The sequence below is a fragment of the Cucurbita pepo genome, chromosome 14 (genome assembly GCF_057944985.1).
Source record: "Cucurbita pepo subsp. pepo isolate OVF chromosome 14, ASM5794498v1, whole genome shotgun sequence".
Classification (NCBI taxonomy): Eukaryota; Viridiplantae; Streptophyta; class Magnoliopsida; order Cucurbitales; family Cucurbitaceae; genus Cucurbita; species Cucurbita pepo.
The window spans coordinates 2,567,970-2,589,748 of record NC_141811.1 but is presented as its reverse complement, the minus strand read 5'-3'; the positions used below and the strand labels follow the sequence as shown (position 1 = coordinate 2,589,748).

General features: G+C 37.2%; 5 protein-coding genes across 7 annotated transcripts; 2 read left to right on the top strand and 3 right to left on the bottom strand.

The window, feature by feature from the left end:
• Positions 1–46: 46 nt before the first annotated feature.
• On the top strand, positions 47–4,954 carry LOC111810066 (homeobox-leucine zipper protein ANTHOCYANINLESS 2). Of its 3 annotated transcripts, none has more exons than XM_023696613.2 (9): positions 47–243; positions 1,167–1,384; positions 1,482–1,599; positions 1,704–2,387; positions 2,490–2,591; positions 2,683–2,886; positions 3,457–3,631; positions 3,709–4,076; positions 4,158–4,954. In XM_023696613.2, exons 2-9 carry the CDS (start codon positions 1,173–1,175, stop codon positions 4,530–4,532), a joined length of 2,238 nt encoding a protein of 745 aa, XP_023552381.2. In that variant the 5' UTR covers positions 47–243; positions 1,167–1,172; the 3' UTR covers positions 4,533–4,954. The 3 variants fall into 3 exon arrangements, with proteins under 3 accessions (XP_023552381.2, XP_086973807.1, XP_023552380.2); XM_087117681.1 differs by lacking the exon at positions 47–243 and adding an exon at positions 316–678; XM_023696612.2 differs by lacking the exon at positions 47–243 and adding an exon at positions 700–1,025.
• A 1,525-nt stretch (positions 4,955–6,479) lies between these two features.
• On the bottom strand, positions 6,480–7,576 carry LOC111810451 (CEN-like protein 1). Its single transcript, XM_023697157.2, has 4 exons — positions 7,310–7,576; positions 7,168–7,229; positions 7,043–7,083; positions 6,480–6,851 (listed from the first exon to the last, which is right to left on the bottom strand). Exons 1-4 carry the CDS (start codon positions 7,514–7,516, stop codon positions 6,631–6,633), a joined length of 531 nt encoding a protein of 176 aa, XP_023552925.1. The 5' UTR covers positions 7,517–7,576; the 3' UTR covers positions 6,480–6,630.
• A 5,541-nt stretch (positions 7,577–13,117) lies between these two features.
• LOC111810183 (heat stress transcription factor B-2b) lies at positions 13,118–18,802 on the bottom strand. The gene is made up of 2 exons (XM_023696789.2): positions 18,529–18,802; positions 13,118–18,434 (listed from the first exon to the last, which is right to left on the bottom strand). Exons 1-2 carry the CDS (start codon positions 18,769–18,771, stop codon positions 17,808–17,810), a joined length of 870 nt encoding a protein of 289 aa, XP_023552557.2. The 5' UTR covers positions 18,772–18,802; the 3' UTR covers positions 13,118–17,807.
• Positions 13,569–17,629, top strand: LOC111810182 (uncharacterized). The gene has a single exon (XM_023696788.2). It carries the CDS (start codon positions 13,569–13,571, stop codon positions 17,472–17,474), a length of 3,906 nt encoding a protein of 1,301 aa, XP_023552556.2. The 3' UTR covers positions 17,475–17,629.
• A 954-nt stretch (positions 18,803–19,756) lies between the features above and the next one.
• LOC111810184 (uncharacterized) lies at positions 19,757–21,067 on the bottom strand. The gene is made up of 3 exons (XM_023696790.2): positions 20,535–21,067; positions 20,101–20,180; positions 19,757–19,858 (listed from the first exon to the last, which is right to left on the bottom strand). Exons 1-3 carry the CDS (start codon positions 20,746–20,748, stop codon positions 19,784–19,786), a joined length of 369 nt encoding a protein of 122 aa, XP_023552558.1. The 5' UTR covers positions 20,749–21,067; the 3' UTR covers positions 19,757–19,783.
• Positions 21,068–21,779: the final 712 nt, after the last annotated feature.

Sequence of the window (21,779 nt, the reverse complement as noted above, 5' to 3'; positions counted from 1 at the left end):
TTAATAAAGTTACTGTCTTTGAATTTTTAATTTGTGGGTCTTAATCTCATGATCTTCAGTGACAATCAAGCTCAGCTCACGACCAGAGAAGGATTTTATGAATATTTTATACGTCTTTGTCTCCTCCACCGATCCCATCGCGACAATCTGAAACTTCCATTCCATTAATTTCTTGGCGGAACTCTGTTCTTCTTCCCTTTTTCTCTGCCTTTCACTGTCTCTCACGTTTAAGCAATCTAAAAGGTCTCACTTTTTGCATGCACTTCCTACTTTTTTCTTCCATTTCCGCTTCTCTGATAGAGGAAGAACAATGGGCTGTTTCTCTTTTCTACGTCTTTCATCTTTAGTAATGTAAATTTCATGGCGTACAGTGTGAATATGAAAACAGAGACGAAAACAAAAGCTTGCAACCTCTTTGTTTGGCGTTTTTGTCTTCCTTTGGCTTCTTGTTGGGTTGTTTCTTGTTTTCTCAATCTGGGTCTGACAAATATGGGGTCAAGAATGTTGAATGTTAGGGTATTGTTTCATACTGTATCGGCCTTCTTTGGTAGAGAGATATGAACTGGATGGAAACGAGGAAAAAGAGGACTTTTTTTGTCCTGTTCCTCTTGGGTTTTGTACTGTTGTGCAACTGATTTTCTGGACGGAGAAAGTGTTCAAAAGATAAGAGACAGAGAGGTGAAAAAAGTCGCGATTCATGCATGGGCGTTGACGCGGAAAAAGCTTTAACTTTCTGTTTTCTATTGAGAAATGTAGACTTTGGTGTCTGTTTGTGCTCAATATCTCATTACTCTGCTATAGTCAAACCCAGAAATCAACCAGACGGTTACTTCTATCTCTTAGAACTCCCATTTTTTAAGCCTTTAAGCAAACCTGGAATCCCTAAACAAAAAAGGAAATAATTGTGTAAATCTGTTGAATTTTGGAGGGTTTGATCTGAAATCTAGAGCCGTGGCTAATACAACCTCATCATCATGCCTATTCCCAGTTCAATTCCTAGCTCCTCTGAATTCTCCACTTCCACTGTATGAACCATGTTGTTCCACTTCCATGTGTATCGCTTCATTGTTTTCATCAACCATTTTGTTCCAATTTCATGTGTTATGCATTAGTTTTAGGATCCTTTCTTGTCCGCAAATGAATTGTTTGATTGGTTTATGTTGCAGAGGAAAATGGATGGTTATGGTGAAGTGTGTCTGCTTGGAGATGGCTTTGACCCGAGTGGAGCTGTGAGGATGAGGGAAGATGAATATGATAGCAGATCAGGCAGCGACAACATTGATGGTGCTTTATCTGGGGACGATCAAGACGCTAACGACGAACAACAACCGAAAGGGAAGAAGTACCATAGGCATACTCCCCATCAGATCCAAGAGCTTGAGATGTACATCTTTTAATCTGCTCTTTTGATCCTTTTGGCTTTCGGTAGCACATGCGTAGTAATTCGATTTCTTTTTCTTTCTTTTTGTTGTTTGGTTTAGTTTCTTCAAGGAATGCCCTCATCCTGATGATAAACAAAGAAGTGAACTTAGTAGGAGGCTGTGTTTGGAGACAAAGCAAGTGAAGTTTTGGTTTCAAAATCGTCGAACACAGATGAAGGTAAACAGCTAACCGTTATTCGTGTGCATTTGCATATCCTGTTGTTCATAAAATTTCGTGGCAAAGAAGGTAAATATAACGTACGATGTTTGAAAATGTATCAGACACAAATAGAACGCCATGAGAATGCAATTCTTAAGCAAGAAAACGATAAGCTCCGAGCCGAGAATAGTGTGATGAAGGATGCTATTGCTAATCCAACATGTAATACTTGTGGTGGCCCTTCAATTCCTGGTCATCTATCATTTGAAGAACACCATCTTAGAATTGAGAATGCCAGATTAAGAGAGGAACTGCACCGGTTATATACTGTCACCAACAAGTTCTTGGGCTGGCCAGTTTCTTCACCCTTTGGCAATCAGGGCTCTTCACCAAGTTCTGACTCTTGCTTGGAACTGTCTGTTGGAAGAAGTGGAATCGGAAGGTCGAGTACCGTTTCTGATTCTATGGGGCTGGGAAATGGACATTTCGGTGCTGGCCCTGCGATGCCTATTAGTAAGCCCGAAATAGGCGTCTCAGGCAATGATATACCACTTGACAGAACAATATATGTGGATTTTGCTTTGGCAGCTATGAATGAGTTAGTTGAGATGGCTCAAACGGATGCCCCCCTTTGGATCAGAAGTCGGGATGGTGGTAGCAGAGAGACATTGAACCTCGATGAATATTCAAGGACTTTTCCTTCTTCAGCTGGCATGAAGCACATTAATTGGACAACAGAGGCCACCAGAGATTCTACAATGGTCATCATCAACAGCTTGGCACTTGTCGAGACGTTGATGGATGCAGTATGTATTTTCACCTTTTATAATAGATTAATGCTAAAACATACTGATTGTTAAAATGCTTTGATAAGAGACTAACACATTGTTCGTTTGGCTTTAAAATAGAACCGGTGGGCAGAAATGTTTCCTTGCTTGATCGCTAGAGCTACGACAATCGACGTGATAACTAGTGGCATGTGTGGAACTAGAAACGGTGCATTACAATTGGTATCTCTCTATGCACCCCACCCTCCCCTTCTCTCACGACATTAATGTGCGGATAATACGTATATAAACTAACAAACATTCATTTATTCAGATGCATGCTGAACTCCGAGTACTTTCCCCGCTGGTTCCCGTGCGTACGCTTAAGTTCCTTCGCTTCTGCAGGCAGCACGCTGATGGTTTATGGGCTGTAGTTGATGTTTCCATTGGAGAAGGTTCGGATTCGAACACGTTTCTCGGTTGCAGGAGGCTCCCTTCAGGCTGTGTTGTGGAAGATATGCCTAATGGTTTCTCCAAGGTAATTGCGAGCTTCAGATTTCTTTTCTTTCAAGTCTGTTAGAGATTAAAATATTATGCAGTTGGGAACATGGATTTCCTCCGGCAGCCACACCCAAACATGACTTATTTATCAATATTATCCACCATAATGGGCTGCTTTTTGAGATATAGTATAGTATTTAACTTAGGAATCTGCACCCTTTTATGAATATGTTAATCTAGTTTTTGTTTGATGCCTTGCTTCTGTGCCCGTTATCGATGCTGTTTTGTTTTCGGTCCACGGGAGTGTATGACCTAGATCTGGTCTACTGACATCTAACATAGAACCTCAGGAGACACGCTGACGTTTTGTCTTCATTTTAAAAATACGAGACAGCCGTTTTATGTATTAAAGTACTACGTGAAATCTGCAGGTCAAGATTTCGGAATACATTGATTTCTTAACTTATTCTATAAGGATTTAAAAGCCAATTTAAGCATAACTCAACTAGTTTAAGCTGCATGTAATCTCGACCAAGATGTACCTCTCAATCTCACGTGTTCCTTTTGTTTGGTGTCACCATATTCATGGATGGTTTGTTAGTTGTAGGTAACATGGGTGGAACATACAGAATATGATGAGACTGTTATACACCAGCTTTACCGCCAGTTAATTAGTTCAGGCATCGGTTTCGGTTCACAACGGTGGCTTGCTAACCTTCAAAGACAATGCGAATGTTTGGCGATTCTTATGTCTTCTACTATTCCCACTGAAGATCCTGCAGGTCTCATTTTTTTCTCGTTACTCGATCCTTGCACGGTGTGTTTGCTTTCACGTTCTTACATTTGTGATATAAAACAGGAATATCTCCGGGCGGTAGAAGAAGTATGCTGAAGCTATCGCAGCGTATGGTGGATAAATTCTGTTCGGGGCTTTGTAGTTCAAGTTTACATAAGTGGGACAAGCTGGTTGTTGGTAATATTAGTGAAGATGTAAAAGTGATGGCTAGAAAGAGCATCAACGAGCCTGGCGAGCCACCGGGTATCGTGTTGAGTGCTGCAACTTCAGTTTGGATGCCTGTAACTCAGCAGAGGTTGTTTGCATTCTTGCAAGATGATCGCTTACGGAGTGAGTGGGATATTTTATCCAACAGTAGGCCAATGCTAGAGATGGTTCGTATCTCGAAAGGCCAGGATGCGGATAACCGTGTTTCTCTCCTACGTGCTAATGTGAGCGATCTTGAATTGTGTCTATAAATTGATTGGTATTGTTGAGTTGTTATCCTGAAGATTAAAATTCATGTTTTGCAGCCCATGAATGCTAATGATAGCACCATGTTCATATTGCAAGAGACTTGGACTGATATATCAGGCTCACTGGTTGTTTACGCTCCAGTCGACACAGCCTCGGTTAGTTTGATGATGCGTGGAGGAGATTCCGCTTACGTATCGCTATTACCATCAGGATTTGCAATTCTCCCCAATGCTACAAACAACGACAAAGACGCATCGATGAAGTCAGGCATGAACAGTGGGCATGATAATGGATGTCTGCTCACAGTAGCATTCCAGATTCTGGTGAATAATCTTCCAACGGCCAAACTCACGGTCGAGTCGGTTGAGACGGTTAACAATCTCATTTTTTGCACCATTCGAAAGATCAAAACTGCCCTTCAAGTATCATAATAATGCTTGCTCAGAAAGCAAGCTTTTGGTGCCTTTTTTTTCTTTCTTTATTTTCTCTTTTGTCAGACAGGTAAGGGTAGGCTCATATGCAAAGCTTATGGGAAAGATGGTAGAATGGACATGAAAAAAGCTCAGGCAGAGAACTGTCGAAACAGCGGTTTCTAGTCAAGAACGAACCGTGAATATGGGATTTCGTTTCGGGTTTATACAAGTCTGTATTGTTCTGGTTGGTTGGGTGGGTGGTTCGGTTCAGTTCGGTTCGGTTCGGGTATTGACTCGATGACCAGTGTGGAGAACTTGTCTGAATGTTTGTCTTGAGTTGTTTTCCTGGTGTGTTGTGAAACTGTTTGTGTTGCAGTTATGTACTTGTTTCTCCAACTCAAAAAATGCCTACAGTTTGGTTTTGCTTTACAAATTTGTGAGCCGCCCATATCCGCATTACTTGACGATACTCACAAATAGAGATGTCTATTGAACAGGGTGTGGGTGGAGATGGAGAAGCCTTCTCCGTCTCCGTCTCCGTCTCCATCAAATATTTCATCCTCATTCTTGCAAAATTTTTCATTTATTTTTGTGGGAATCATGGTGTAGATTCTCCACGAGAAATTTGCGAATTGGATTGGCTAATTTATCTAACGAGTAAAAAATGTTCCACACTCCCTCCCTCGTAACCCGGGGTCTCCATGGAATTCGGCCCAGTAAGGCCCACTAGAACTAACCTACTTAAACTCATCCATCCAAGGCCCAACTTTTCTTAAGATGGGCTCTGTGGGCCTATTTTTCTCTTTCTATCTCCATTTCAACATACGTATATTATTTTCATTTTCTAACATTTTTGGCGATGGTATAATTGAACAATTAATTTGAATATTTAATTATTTAGTTAATATTTAATTATTTTAATTTGGTGAAGATTTAAACTAATAAATCTTTAAGTAAGATTAATAAAATTAAAATATTCAAAAATTTAAAAATTAATAATACTTCTTCAAGTGATATGTTCCCATGGTGTAAACATTTGATTTGATTGATTTAAGGAAATACATGTGACATGCAAGTGGACGAAGCCTCTTTGTCCGCCGCCCAAATTATAAAAATTAAAAAAAAAAATGATAATAACAATAAAGTTGGGGAACTTTGGGAGAAAACAGCAGCAAAACATTTATATGCTCACTATTCACTGATTGGGTGGTGAGAGAGACACGCCGTCAGAACCCATCTCATTGGTTGCCACGTATCCATTTAGGACCACTTAGCTATAGACGCTGCCTGTCACCAATTGGATCCTTAAAGTTACCCTACTAAATAATGCCAACCAATCAGATTCTTACACACACCCCCAACCCTACTTCAATTATGTGCATAGCATTGTATAGCCATAGGACACTTTTCATCTCAATTTGTATCCCTCTCTCTTTCCTTTTCAAACCTTCAATAATCTCCTTTTATCGTCCATCTTTCCAAAATTGCTAAAACTAAACAAAAATTTAATAATAATATCTTTTTTTTTTAAAAAAAAAGTAATTTTTCTAACATTTCCGTCTCGATAGAGTTAGAAGAGAGAAAGTAACCCGAGAGTAAAAGGATAATTAGATATAGGGTTTTAGAGTATATTGATTAAAGTATAATATCTTGTATCAATTTAGAGATGGAGATATTAGATAGATTCGCACGTTCATCTCATGTGAAGGAATACTTTAAAGATAAGTTTTGATAATTTAATATAAAAGAATGAATAATTTCTTTTCGTAGAGAAAGAATGGAAGATAGAATGAATAATCAATTTTTATGGAGAGAAATTTTGACTTCGGAATCAAATAATCTAATTTAAAGGTTATGATGCGAGAGAATATGGCTTTAAATTAAAAAGTAAACAATCAAATCTTGGGATAAAGAACTAAAATACGAACTATGAACACAAAATTATAGTCGAATTGGAACAACAAATTTGAGGGGCCAAACAGAGAATTTATTCATAATAGACAATACAAGAACCTTAAGAGACAAGAAACAGAGATGGAGAACAAAGGCCCTAATGAAACCACAATATTAATGACCACTAACTTAGCTTCTTAGGCAGTTTCACAATACATTGATATCATTTTCTTCTTGTGCCTTTCTCTCTCTGAGCATTGAAGTAAACTGCGGCCACTGGAAGCCCCAAACCATTCGCCTCTGAGAATTTTCTTGTGTTGAAATGTTGTCTTGAACACGATGATAATCTCACCGTCTCCCGCCCGTGCTGCTTGAACAACACGAACACGTAACGGTGAATCCCAATGAGCGGGTTCGGACTCTCGTAACTCATCATCTCCTTTCCTGCGTCAAATCAAGAGTACGAAAATAAGAAACTGCACTCAAACTTGTTAGTAATCACGAAACTCCACAATGATACGATATTGCCAACTTTGAATATAAGCTCTTCCGTCTCATAGCCACGGAGATGTATTAGTTATTTATAAACTCACAATCAATCCTTTAATTAGGGGATGGAGGAGGAAGTAGCATACCAAAAGAAGCATCGGTGGTACCAGGAATGTCGGTGACCATCCTGAGAGACAATAAAGAGAGATGGTTATATTTGAGTCATACACGCACCTCAAAACTCGAGAATAAAGGTGTTTAGAGCACAAACCAGTGAAGGTATTCCTTATGAAAAGGATCACTCGGGCTTGGAGCATCTGGGTCGATCATAATCTAACAACATAACCAATTACTTACTTAAAACACTAAAATGAAAGGAAATGAAGCGAGGAAGGGCGGGGGAAATGAGATACCAAAGTGAAAGCCGATCTCATGTCGTCGCCACCGACCTCAACGCGTGGCTTAGAGGAAACAAAACAAGGGGGAAGCTCGTGGCCATTGGCGACTTGTTTGGTGGAGTTGTAAACCACACTCATTTTCACATTTGGAGAGAACAAATCAACCACGTCGCCCACCACTCTCCCCACAATAAGTGGCTCTATCACACCCCTTGACATCATTTATATATTACTATTACTATTGCTTCTTATTCCAACCTCAAATAATTGTGGTTGTTGGAGAAGAAGGTGATGGTATTTATAGGAGTGGGTGTATGCATATCAACACTCATTTTCAACCGATTCCATTTAAATTTAAGCAATTCCAAATCATCTTTATAAAGTATGTAGAAGTCATAAATTGAATAAAAATATAAGGTATGTTGGTGAGTTGGTCGCAGGAGATTTATTCTTATTATCGGCCAAAAGTTAAGCAAATGAAAGGTAATGTCAATTCTTAATGTTAAAATGCACCACGTATTTAGAATATTGGGATTATTAGAGTGAAGAATATATTATTTTTATTCACTCACTTTATAATACAATATCTTTGACAAATGGGATTCCATCAATTCTTTCGTTCATTATATATATTATGCTTTTTTTTTTCTCTCAAATTGATTAATTATTTTAATTTTTCAAATGGAATTATAATCCTAATGTGACATATAGAATACAAATAAAATGTTTGTGTCGGGATGATAGAGTAGACGGCGGAGGAGGAAAAAAATACTTATTTTTCTTTTTTATTTACATTTCACCATTTTAAATTGACGTTTTAAAATTTTAGAAAATGAATAAAATTGATTTTGATTCCATCGTTAAACATATATAAATATATATAATCGCATATGCTATATGCTTTTGATTCTCAATTTCACTTTCTAGTAATGAATTTATAAACTTTTTTTTGATTTGTCACGTCTCAAGAATTAAATTTTATTTTATTTTATATATATATAAACTTATAATTTGTTCCTATAAAAAAATGAATTTAAAATAATAAAAAACGAACCATTTAAAACTAACACGTCGAACATGAACATTATTTAAGGGAAAATATATCTCATTTTAGTATATACAAGTTGATATTTTTATTTATAAAATAATAAATAAAATAGAAAAGGTTTTGGTGGGACCAGCATGGGAAGATTTTAAATGGGGCCCATAATTAAACGAATCGAATTAGCCTCTCTAAGCTTGACACGTATTGCGTTGAAAAAGAAACAATTGTGCGTTAATTCAAAAATTCTTGTTTGAATTATCACTTCGGACCGCCGCCACCTTTTTTATTATTATTTTTTTCCTTCAAAAAATAAAAAGAAAACTTCTTTTTCATATAAGGTCTCCACCAATAACTTGTCGTTTTTTTCACTCGCAAGCCTTATTTGTAGTGTAGTGCTGAATATCCCATTACCGCTCTCCAACCTAATCCGATCTAATAACTTAGTTACTAAATATTGTTTGTTTTGACTCGTTATGTATCGTTATTTATTATGACAAGGAGAACGAAACATTTTAAAAATTATATGAAAATTTATCTTTAATAGAGGCATTTTAAAATTGTGAGACTGATAATCGTACCTAACAGATGAAAATGGATAATAAATTTTAAATATTAAAAGATAAAATAAGTGGATTAATGAAAGAGATAGAGAGAGAAAAAGACGGAAAATGGTAGTATATGTTGACCTTGTGAAAAAGAAAAAATAATAATATTGATGGATTGACAGACAGGTAGACGAGGGAAAGGCATCGCTACCTAGTCATCCAGAATATATATCCGAATTTGGGTCAAATCAGCTACGTGGCAAGTTTTGTAAGGCTGATTCTAATCTCGAGCAGTCATTGTTTGACACGTGTATTTGATTTAAATTAGAAATAACATATTGCTATTAAATGAGTTCGTTTTTGTGGATAATCTTTGAATTTTACGGTTTAAAAAGATTTTGGTTAAAATACCGTTGTATTACCGATTAGAGGTTAATTATTATTAATTAGCAAAAACATGACAATAATTTCAATTAAAAAAATAAAGAAATGTCAGACTTATAAGAATTAAGGTTTATTAAAAGTTAAGACTCAGATTTTAAAATTTAAAATTTATAAAGAATAAAATTAAACAGTATTAAAATAATATTTTAACTTTTTTTTTTTTTTTTTTTTTTAAATTTTTAGAAGTGGCAGGCTCGTCCTAAAATTACTTGCTTTTATCTATTTAATCGTGGAATGATTATCATATTTTTAAATTTAATTTAAAAATATTATAGATAAAAAAATTGAAAATTTAAATATTTTATAATTTATTCTTTTAAGTTATATCAATTATCATTATCCTAAGATGCTTTTCCATCTTTTTTACGTCAATCTTAATCAAAATGAATTTCAACCCGTTACACAATTATCATTCGTCAAAAATGAGAGTTGTGATTGATTTGAAAGATTCAATACACTAAATTTCCTTAACCATTATTTATTCGAAAAATAATTGTTTGGCTGTAGATCGTTTCTAATAAATTCTTAATTTCAATGTCAAGATTTTTATTTTTTATTTTTGGATTAAGGAATTCGGATTGTTGGAGTATTTATGGTCTTAATTAATGTAATCATATATTTATTGGACAAATAAGACCGTGAATAAAAAACTTAATAAAATAAAATAAAGTAGCATGAATATTATATATATATATATATGCATAGTGTCAAATTATTCAGGTAAACTTTGTTTTCAAGCATCTCAATCTTAGTACGAATAGCCAAACAAACAAATCGCAACTCTATCGAATATTTTTTATAAGTGATTTTAAGTTTAAAATAAACACAACCATTGAATAATAAGATTTTTATTTTTATTTTTTTAAATGTTGTTATGTTTTTAGTTTAAAAATATATATCCATTGAGATTCAGACATTTGTCGTTTTTAATTCATAGTTAAGTTAAGTTGAAGTTAGCGTTATTATTAAAAATACTCTTGGAGTATATATCCAACGATTATACGAGGTGGGCCCAGTTGATGGGCCGAGATGCATGGGCCCGTATACTGATATGGGCTTGTCAAATTAAGATCAGTCTTTGGGTCCAATCAAGTAATGATGGGCCTTTATTTTCTGAAGTAGTGATGTGGTTATCTATGGGCCCCCATTTCTAGCACTGAAAAGCCCAAAATGCAAGGCCCATATAGATGAAGTCAAAGTTTGACTTTTTCTTTTTTCCCTTTTTTCTTACCTTTAATTTTAACAAGATGAACTACTCAAAGTTATTTATTTCTATTTTTTTTTGTAAAATTACCCTCCACACTCAAAAAATTACCAAACACACCCAATAATAACTTATTTTATAGATTAAAAGGTTTAAGTTTTTACGAGTAGATCACCCTTAAAGTCATACATTGAATGATTCGCTCATAGTAGTGATCATTAAGCATATCTAATGTCTAAAAACACACCAATGTCTAAAAACTCATTTCATATAGTTGTACATATAATTGTAATGACCCATGTTTAGAATTTAAAATCAAAATGGCTTCGATATTCTCGGATGACATGGTGACATTATCTGTTTCTAGTTTGTAAGAGTGAAGACTTATTGGTACAGACCAACCCAAGTCATTGTATTTAAGAATACAAGTTCCCAATCCCAACTACTACTGTCAGTTTCGTCTGTCCCATCAAACTTACAGAACCATACTTAGCCGTACAGAGAAGTGTGTAGGTACGCGAAGGGGATGGCAATGGCAGCCATGGAAAGATGAGAAACCTGAGAACAACACATAACTTCAACTTTTGCTTCACTTACGCAACGTCCTTTCACAATCACAATGATATCGCTCCCAGTATCCCAATACTTCAATACCCTTTTCCTGCCCTCTCTTAAATTTCCCCCTTTCCCTTTCAATGATCAATGCTCTGTTTTTTGCTCTGTTCCACAAATCTCTTCTTATCAATGATCAATGCTCTGTTTTTTGCTCTGTTCCACAAATCTCTTCCTATCAGACTGCACTTGTGGTCTGCATGTTTCCTGAAATGCTCTCTAATTGCCACTGCTGGGCCTGCCACTCCCCACCCTTTAAAACAATTAACTTTTTCTTTATACATTTTTTTCTCTTTCTCTGTTTCTTTTTCCCGGAAAATCTCTATTGTGTTATGAGAGACAACAAGTTCTCTCTCACCCTTTTTCTTTTGCTGTGTTCATCAGTATTAATGACATGCATGGGGGTTCTCTGAAAATCATCAAGTTTCAGCGATGACCCAAGATTTTTACGTGATTTTCTTTTCTCCCTCGGATTTTCTCGGGAAAATCACTACAACTGTTCATAATAATAATGTTTGGTCGGTGAGATGAAAAAGCCCAAATGATTCCATTTTACATCTTCTTTTCAATCCAATTTCATAACTCTAAATATTTGAGGTTTCTAGCCCTTTTAAATTATTGGGATACCACAGTAATTTCTGATGTATGAGTTTACACGGAAGAACTATTGAATTTATAAGCGTTAGATTTCTGTCATTGATAGGCTTCTATCATCTATCAGCGGTTTGCTAATTTAGGAAAGGATCATGCACACTCTATGTTGTACATTGTTGAAGGGATTGATAAGCTTCCATCATCAATCAGCTTTTGGAAGGGAGTCTCACATGGGCTAATTTAAGGATCTCACATGGGCTAATTTAAGGAATGATCATGGGTCTATAAGTAAACGAATACATCTCCATTGTTATGAGAACTCTTGGGGAAACCCAAAGCAAAGCCATGAGAGCTTATGAGAACTTTTGGGGAAACCCAAAGCAAAGCCATGAGAGCTTATGTTCAAAGTGGACAATATCGTACCATCGGTAGATTCCTAACATCAGATTAGCTACTATGGTTGTTTTGAAAATGAGATTGCATCAAATCAGTTTACGTATTAGGATTGGTGTTCGAATCTAATACTGCTATACTTTCATTATTATCAACTTGTTCTACGACTACTTCCCGTTAAAATCTACATCACATTTTCAAACCACGACCCTAGAATTTTAAATTTCAAAGTTTAATTTCAGCAAACCTCAAGTTTGTAGGTGGGGTTCGAGTACAACTAAAGTAGCTAGTCATTTAAAAAAATGAAATAGCCTAATAAAGAAGGACAAGGGTTAGATAGAGTCCAATACCTAACCATAGAACCATCTCCCTCAAAAAGTGTAAAGCTAAGAACCAGTAGAAATTTTAATGCTCGTACTATTTGTTTGTAAATGAGAACCGTAAAAAATAGGAAGCAGGTCTAAAAAGATTCTAAGATAGAGTATGAACCATGTACTTTTATTAGAAGTTCTTATAGCTCGAATGGAACCCAAATTGTATTTGAAACTCGTGTCAAGACTTCTTTGGTTGTTTTGTACCAAAAGATAAAAAGGACAATGCCTCTCCCATGGATTATATATGCTGATATGCACACAATTGAGCCCTCCTTTTGGGGTATTTGTGACCTAATAAAAATAAAAAAAAGTATCCAAACCCTAAAACCCACAAACACAAGTCTATAGCTGACAAAATAATTGTCACCCTCTCTACCCTTTTGACCAATTTTGATTCTTTCCACAATAATTTAACAAAAAAGATTGGAATAAATGCATATAGGAATAAGGTATTTAGAGAGTTGAAATCACAGCCAACAATGGTGGGAGCATTTGCAAAACCCACAAACCCTAAAAAGCTTTCATTTTTATTCTCTATTCCCTATTCCATAACCCTAAAAACCATTACTTTTATCAAAATATGAATAAAGAACAAAGAAAAGGGAATGGAAGTGACAAAAAGACTGCTTTTTTAATCCCCCAATACACAGCTTTGTTTTGTTTGTCTTCCACAAAACCTTGAATTTATGACTTGGTCTAGTGTTATGAGGGACCCCTTTTCAAATTTCTTGAGGACTTGGAGGACTTCAAAATAAATACCCAAAAGTAATATCAGGGAATTTGGAGGGCCTAAAGTAGAAGAAAAACAGAATTGCCGTTGCCATACCATCCTTCAAGTCATGTGAGCTGCGCCTCCTCTCTGACCAACCTTCTTTTGCCATAGTCCTTTCAATGCTGCGTTATAGCTATGGGTCGTAACCTTCTTCTTCTTCTTCTTCTTCTTCTTCTTCTTCTTCCCCTTCTTTTCATCTCTCTCTGCAACAGCCATGGAAGTTAAGGTTGCCCATCTTCATTTTTTTTGCAGTCGTGGTTTGTGAAATATTGAGATATCATAATCTTTCATATGGGTATGGAGTTGACACGCTTCCTTCCCATTTTCATCGTCTACTTCGAGCTCTGCATTTTGAGCTCCAATGGTATTATACACCAGAATGAGATTATTATCGACAGGGAAAGCTTGATTTCTTTCAAAGCTTCGCTTGAGACCTCCGAAATTCTGCCATGGAACTCATCACTTCCTCACTGCTTTTGGACTGGAGTTTCTTGCCGGCTCGGTCGAGTTACAGAGCTCTCTCTTTCATCTCTTTCGCTCAAAGGCCGACTCTCTCAGTCGCTTTTCAACATTTCGAGTCTCTCTGTTCTTGACCTTTCAAACAACTTTCTCTATGGCTCAATCCCACCTCAGATATCCAATCTTCGGAACTTGAAGGTGCTCGCTCTCGGCGATAATCAGTTTTCCGGTGATTTCCCAACCGAGCTCACCGAGTTGACTCAGTTGGAGAATCTCAAGTTGGGGACTAATTTATTCACAGGTAAAATCCCGCCGGAGCTTGGAAATTTGAAGCTGCTACGGACCCTTGACCTCTCCAGCAATGCCTTCGCCGGAAATGTCCCGCCCCACATCGGAAACCTGACGAGGATTTTATCATTGGACCTCGGTAACAATCTTTTATCAGGTTCACTCCCATTAACTATCTATACTGACCTTAAATCTTTAACGTCGCTGGACATTTCAAACAATTCGTTTTCGGGTTCAATCCCACCTGAAATTGGAAACCTACAGCATTTGACTGATCTTTATATCGGCATTAACCACTTTTCCGGTGAGTTGCCTCCTGAAGTTGGTAACCTTGTATTGCTGGAGAACTTTTTTTCGCCTTCTTGTTCTTTAACTGGTCCATTACCTGACGAACTATCCAAGTTGAAATCATTGAGCAAACTGGACCTTTCATACAACCCACTTGGGTGTTCTATCCCGAAATCGATTGGTGAGTTACAGAACTTAACTATATTGAATCTGGTTTACACTCAGCTTAATGGTTCTATTCCTGCTGAGCTCGGGAGGTGCAGAAATTTGAAAACATTGATGCTTTCATTCAACTTTCTATCTGGGGTGTTGCCACAAGAGCTTTCAGAGCTTCCCATGTTGACATTTTCTGCTGAGAAGAATCAGCTTTCTGGGTCATTACCTTCCTGGCTTGGCAAATGGGATCATGTTGATTCTATTTTACTCTCGAGTAATCATCTCATGGGGGAAATCCCTCCTGAGATTGGAAATTGCTCGATGCTTAATCACCTGAGTTTGAGCAATAACTTGTTGACAGGTCCAATACCTAAAGAAATTTGTAATGCTGCATCCTTGATGGAGATTGATCTTGACAGCAATTTCCTCTCGGGTACGATTGATGATACATTTGTGCTGTGTAGAAACCTTACGCAGCTGGTTTTGGTAGACAATCAGATTGTTGGGGCAATACCAGAGTACTTCTCAAACCTTTCCTTAATGGTAATCAACCTTGACTCTAATAATTTTACAGGTTGTTTACCTAGAAATATATGGAACTCAGTGGATTTAATGGAGTTTTCTGCCGCAAATAACCTGTTGGAGGGTCATCTCCCTTCAGAAATTGGCTATGCAGCTTCACTTGAGAGGCTTGTTCTCAGCAGCAATAGGTTGACAGGCGGTATACCAGATGAGATTGGAAATCTCACAGCTCTTTCAGTTCTAAATTTGAATTCCAATCTGCTTGAAGGAACTATTCCTACCATGCTTGCAGATTGCACTTCACTTACCACGTTGGACCTTGGAAACAATAGTCTAAAAGGGTCGATTCCTGAAAGACTTGCTAACCTTACTGAATTACAGTGTCTAGTTCTGTCACACAACATGTTATCTGGAGCCATACCTTCCAAGCCCTCTGCTTATTTTCGACAGGTTACTATTCCTGATTTGAGCTTTGTTCAGCATCACGGTGTTTTCGATCTGTCTCATAATAGATTGTCTGGTACCATACCTGACGAACTGGGGAATTGTGTTGTTGTAGTTGATCTTTTGCTGAATAATAATCTACTTTCTGGAAAGATTCCTAGATCTCTCTCTCAGTTAACGAACCTGACAACCTTGGATTTGTCTAGCAATATGCTTACTGGTCCTATTCCCACAGAGATTGGCAATGCTCTCAAGCTCCAAGGCCTGTATCTATGGAATAATCACCTGGTGGGTACAATCCCCGAAAGCTTTAGTCATTTGAGTAGCTTGGTAAAGTTGAACTTGACTGGTAATAAATTATCTGGTTCAGTTCCAAGAGCTCTTGGCGATCTGAAAGCTCTAACTCATTTGGATTTAAGTTCTAATGAGTTGGATGGTGATCTTCCTTCTTCTCTGTCCAACATGTTGAATCTTGTCGGGCTTTATGTACAGGAGAACAAGCTTTCTGGTCAGATTGTTGAACTTTTCCCAAGTTCCATGACATGGAAGGTTGAAACTTTGAATTTGAGTAATAACTATTTTGAGGGTGTCCTTCCAAGAACATTGGGCAACCTTTCATACTTGACAACTTTGGATCTTCATGGAAATAAGTTCATAGGGCAAATCCCTTCAGATTTTGGGGATCTTATGCAACTTGAATACTTAGATGTTTCAAATAACAAGTTCTCAGGAGAAATTCCAGAGAAAGTATGCAGCCTTGTCAATATGGTTTACCTGAATATGGCAGACAACAGTCTGGAAGGGCCAATTCCGAGAAGTGGTATTTGCCAGAATCTATCCAAAAGTTCACTTGTGGGTAACAAAGGCCTTTGTGGAAGAATCATGGGTTTGAATTGCCGGATCAAAATCTTGGAGAGATCAGCAGCATTGAATGCTTGGAGCGTTGCTGGGATCATCATTGTTAGTGTTCTTATCGTTCTAACTATCACATTCGCCATGCGGAGATGGATCATTAGAACCCAGAGAGAGAACGATCCAGAGGAAATGGAGGAAAGCAAATTAAAATGTTTCATAGACCCCAATCTCTATTTCTTAAGCAGCAGCAGCAGATCGAGAGAGCCTTTAAGCATCAATGTAGCCACGTTCGAGCAACCCCTTCTGAAATTAACTTTGGCTGATATTCTCGAAGCAACCAATAACTTCTGTAAAACAAACATCATTGGAGATGGAGGATTCGGGACAGTGTACAAGGCCACATTACCTGATGGAAAAATTGTTGCCGTGAAGAAACTAAGCGAAGCAAAAACACAGGGGCACAGAGAATTTATAGCTGAAATGGAAACCATAGGCAAAGTGAAGCACAATAATCTTGTACCACTACTTGGCTACTGTTCTCTTGGGGAGGAGAAGCTCCTAGTCTATGAATATATGGTGAATGGTAGTTTGGATCTTTGGCTAAGAAACCGAATCGGTACTCTCGAAATCCTTAACTGGGAGACTCGATTTAAAGTCGCTTCAGGCGCAGCTCGTGGATTGGCATTTCTTCACCATGGATTCATCCCCCACATCATTCATAGGGATGTTAAAGCAAGCAATATACTCCTCAACCAAGACTTCGAACCAAAAGTCGCCGACTTCGGGTTGGCTAGACTGATCAGTGCTTGTGAGACTCACGTCACAACTGAGATTGCTGGAACTTTTGGTTACATCCCGCCGGAGTACGGGCAGAGTGGGAGGTCCACTACAAAGGGGGACGTTTATAGCTATGGTGTAATCCTACTGGAATTGGTAACTGGGAAGGAACCAACAGGACCCGACTTTAAAGAGATTGAGGGCGGAAACCTGGTTGGTTGGGTGTTTCAGAAGATCAACAAGGGGCAGGCTGCAGACGTTCTTGACGCCACAGTACTGAATGCTGATTCCAAGCATATGATGCTTCAAACCCTTCAGATTGCTTGTGTTTGCTTATCAGAAAATCCTGCTAACAGACCTTCCATGCTTCAGGTATTGAAGTTTCTTAAAGGGATCAAAGATGTGTAAAGGGTAACACGAAAGGTTCTTACTTTGAGCTGAGAATAACACTGTAAAGAAGTATTTAGGAGTATATGCTCAAAATGTTCACATTTGTGTTAACATTTTATCTGCTGCTAATCTAATCTAAAGCTAAGGAGAAAATGGTGATGAAGTTTCATTAACGCTTAATGTGCTTTGAAACTTTCTTAATTTGCCCCCTGTAATGGCGGCACACGTGCCATCTTTTTCCAGATTTGGGGATGGAATGATTCCCTGCATCTCTGATTTTACTTGAACAAGAACCTGAAAAGTCGATACATTATTATCCTAGCCGTTAATTACAGATCCATTTGATGACTCTCAGTGGACTTGATTACGCCACGTTTTCTGATCATCAACTTTTTTATGACAATTTACCCGTTCTGATTTGACTTCCGATCTATCCGGTGGTTGGAGTCTCAAAGTAGTATCGTCCTCCGCTATCTCCGTCGCCCACTCTCTGTATTCCCTCGGCCGCTTCGCTCCGATGGCCGCGCCGATCTGATTCGTCTTTCCCGCTTCGTCTTCGCCGGAAGGCCGCTTCACTGGAAAAAGATCGAGCGATTTTGCCGGTGTTAAAACGCTGTCTCTCACTTTGAAACTGCTCTTGAATTGACATTCAACAAAGCTCGGCATCATCGAGAAGATGTTGTTGCACAGAGATTTCATCTCAACCAATTGTTCCTTAAGCTTTGCTTTCTCTTCTCTAAGCCGATCGTTCTCACCGATCAGCTCTGCAAAAGCTCTCGTCGGAGTCCCATCAGACGAAATCACTTGTTCTTCACTAGAAGAATTGCCCGTCACTGCTAGTAGTTGCGCAGGCGGAGTCGTGGACGGCACCAGAGTATGAAACTTCCGACGCTGAATCTCACAAAGAAGCTGTTTCTTACCTTTGCGAAAACACTCATTCGCGAACTCCCAACGGTCCGATACAACCTTTCTAAATCCCTGAAAAAAAACAAATCCAGCAATCAAAAAACAAATCCACCATGGCTTGGAAGGAAAGAGCAACGAAATTGAAATCCAGTAGAGGATTGATTACATAAGTATTGAGCTGGCGGAGGAAGCTAGTGAAGTTATTGTGCTTGAAATACTTGGGCAGCAAATCTGTAGCAAAAGTGATGGTGTTCCAAACGATGAAGGTAGATCCGTCGTGGTTCCATGAAATGACATGGTCGATTGTCTCGTCGTCAACAAGCTGATACGTTTTGGTCAAGAAAGGAGTGGGCATAGATCTCTGTGAATCACCTCCATTAGGCGACGGTTTGGCGCTCTGCTCTCCCATGGGAGACGCCACAAGAATCACCCAAATCAGATCCCGGAACAATCGCAGGCAGCTCCCAAGCCCTAAAGAAAGCTTCTATGTGCGAATTTTCCGGTAATGGCATTGGAGGGATTGCAATTCTAGAAGCTTCGTGGTCGAGAACGAAAAGATATTTTTAATCTTGGAAGCGACGAGAAATAGAATGTGCGGCGATTTGAGAAACTTCCTCGAAAGGCTACGCCTTTCTTTTTTTAAAAATAAATAAATTACATTTAAGCTGTCACCGTCCTTCTAAAAAGGTTACCCCAAATCCAAATCATTCCACGTAGGCGGCCACGTAGATTATTTCATTCTTCTTATTTGTTTAATTTTAATTTCTCCAACATTGGGCTTGAATCGGCTCGGCCCAAGGTCCACTTTATTTGGGTTCACTTCCAGTGTCTTTATGGTTTTTTTTTCCACAATTGCCCCTATATATATAAGATAAGATTAGGCAACAAACTTTATATTCATGAATCCCTTTCATTATCCCCACATAATCCACATTCACTCTTATGACTTTCCATTGTACCCAATAGAAAAATTGAAAAAAAAAAAAAAAAAAAAAAAAAACCAATCATAATCAAATCAACCCCACATTGCCAAATAAAATATCTTCCTTTCACTATACTATCATTTATATTATATTATCTTATATTATATTCCCAATCAGAATTGGCGATGGACTCCCTTTTCCTATTAATATAACCCCACATGGTCTTTTATGATCTTGGAAAATAAAAAACATATTAAAAAAAAAAAAAATATATATATATATATATCTTTGAATATTCCATTTATTTACAATTTTACCCTCGTCTTCGTTTATTGTATTTAACCTACCTAAGGTAGCCAATTAAATTAACGCTTTCACTCATTTCCCATCATTAATTGAAGATTAACAAACTAAGTGAAAAGACACGAGGATTAAATGAAGAAACTAAATGGGAAAAAAATGCAGCTGAAATAATAATAATAATTAATATTATATTTATTAGTTGACAGGTGACATGGGATGGTCTCTCTCATCTTCGTCTTCAACTGCTCTCTCTTCCATCTGTGGGACCACCTGCCATACCACATAAGCATGCCATTTTATTTTAATAATTTAACTATAAATATCTATATTATTGTTTAAAATATCAAAAAATTTGTATTTAAATTTAATTAAACCTAAATAAGTTAATAGTTTGTATCCACGTGGCATTAGAACAAATGCTGAAACCAGCCGCAAAAAGAGCGTAATTTTGATTGAAAAAGATAAGATTAAAAGGAAATAAAGACAAGAGAGTTGGACATATTTATAATGACCTGATCTTGAATTGAAGTGTGCGGTAGAGATGGTATCCGTCTTGATCTCCTGCTAGATCTACCGTCCATTCTGGTACCTACTGGATCATAGCCGTAAGTCATTAAAAAGAAAATAAATAAATAAATAAATAACAAAAAAGAAAATTGATTTTTATTGTGATATATAAATCACACATAAATATCTTCACAGGGAATATTCACTATTCCCGCTTTAGTCGTGTTGTTTAGGCGCTGTTTGGTTGGTTGGTCCATTTGAGTCAAAATAAAATAAAATAAAATAAAAACCCCAAATATAGGAAAATAATGCGTCTTTAACGTTAACCAAGAACTACTCCAACCCTAATCCTATATTTGCGTTCATTATATTCGTGCATCCAAACAAGGCGTAAAGACCTGCAAAATGACTGACAAAAAGACGCTAGCATTAAACTCACCGGAGATGGAATGCTTTTTTCTGTTCTTATGAGGCGAATCTAGGGTTGAGTCTGCGGTGTCCGACAGGTGGCGGTCCAGCCGTAGAAGGCGGCGATGGTTCCGATTTTTGAACATTGATCGCACAAAAGAAGCTTCCATGGAATTCAAGAAGTGCATGTGCTTCTCATTGGTCCAAAACGGCTTCGTTTCGCTGAATTGCACGTGCGACTCCATGGGTAGGAGTATACAAAATCAAGAACCAAACAGGAGTTGGAAGAAGAAGAAGAATTATGAAATGCACTTTTCCGATGGGTTTGGGAGTGAGTGTCGATTCGTGGGGCTAATTACGTCGGTTTTTATAGACCGCTTTAGCGAAGAGCCCATAGGTTCCCCTCTCCTTTTCGCTGCCTTCCCCTTTTTCCCCTCTCTCAAACGCGAGTACAGATTAACGCATAAAGCGTTTTCGCTACTCGCCTTCCTTCTCTCACACGTATTTTTTTAAAAAAAATAATAAACATAATACCATCATAATTAAATCCTCCATTTTTCCGTGTTGGTTGATTAAATAAAAATCTAAAATGTATTTTATAATTTACAAACTTTATTGTATATCTTTAAAATATTAGAAATAAAATGAATATGGTGTAATTTAACCCGAAATTATATGAATTTGTGTTTATTGATTGGGAGTATATGGCAGGGAAAAAGAGAGTAATAATTTGGGGGACAGGTGGAGGAAGGAGAGAGCGAGTAGGGAAGAAAAGTATAGTCGAGAAGGTGGGGAGGATTGGGGCTTGGAGGAGAGCGGTGAAAATATCTGGATGGATTAAATACTGATAAGAGAGAGATATTTTAGAAGATGAATAATGAGAAGCAAAAAGATCTGACTTTTATTCCAGTTGGCGGATTCTGACAAATTTCCTTATTTATTTATTTACTTTTTTTCTTTTGTTTCCACCCTCATTTATTTGCCTCCAAAATTGTAACTTGTATTATATTTAAAATAAAGTATATATATATATATATATAGCAAATTATATTTATATTAATTATATATTTAAATAATTAAATTAAAAAATAAAATATATAGTAAAGATTATTAGAAGATTAATTTTGTTTAATATAGATAAGTTTAAAATATAAACGTAAAGAATTATTCTATTTTAGCTTAGGCATTAATCAATGATGGATAAAGCAAGCTTTTAAGGAGTGGTTGACAATTGAATTTCAAACAAACATTAATTTAGGATGCTAATCCTATTATA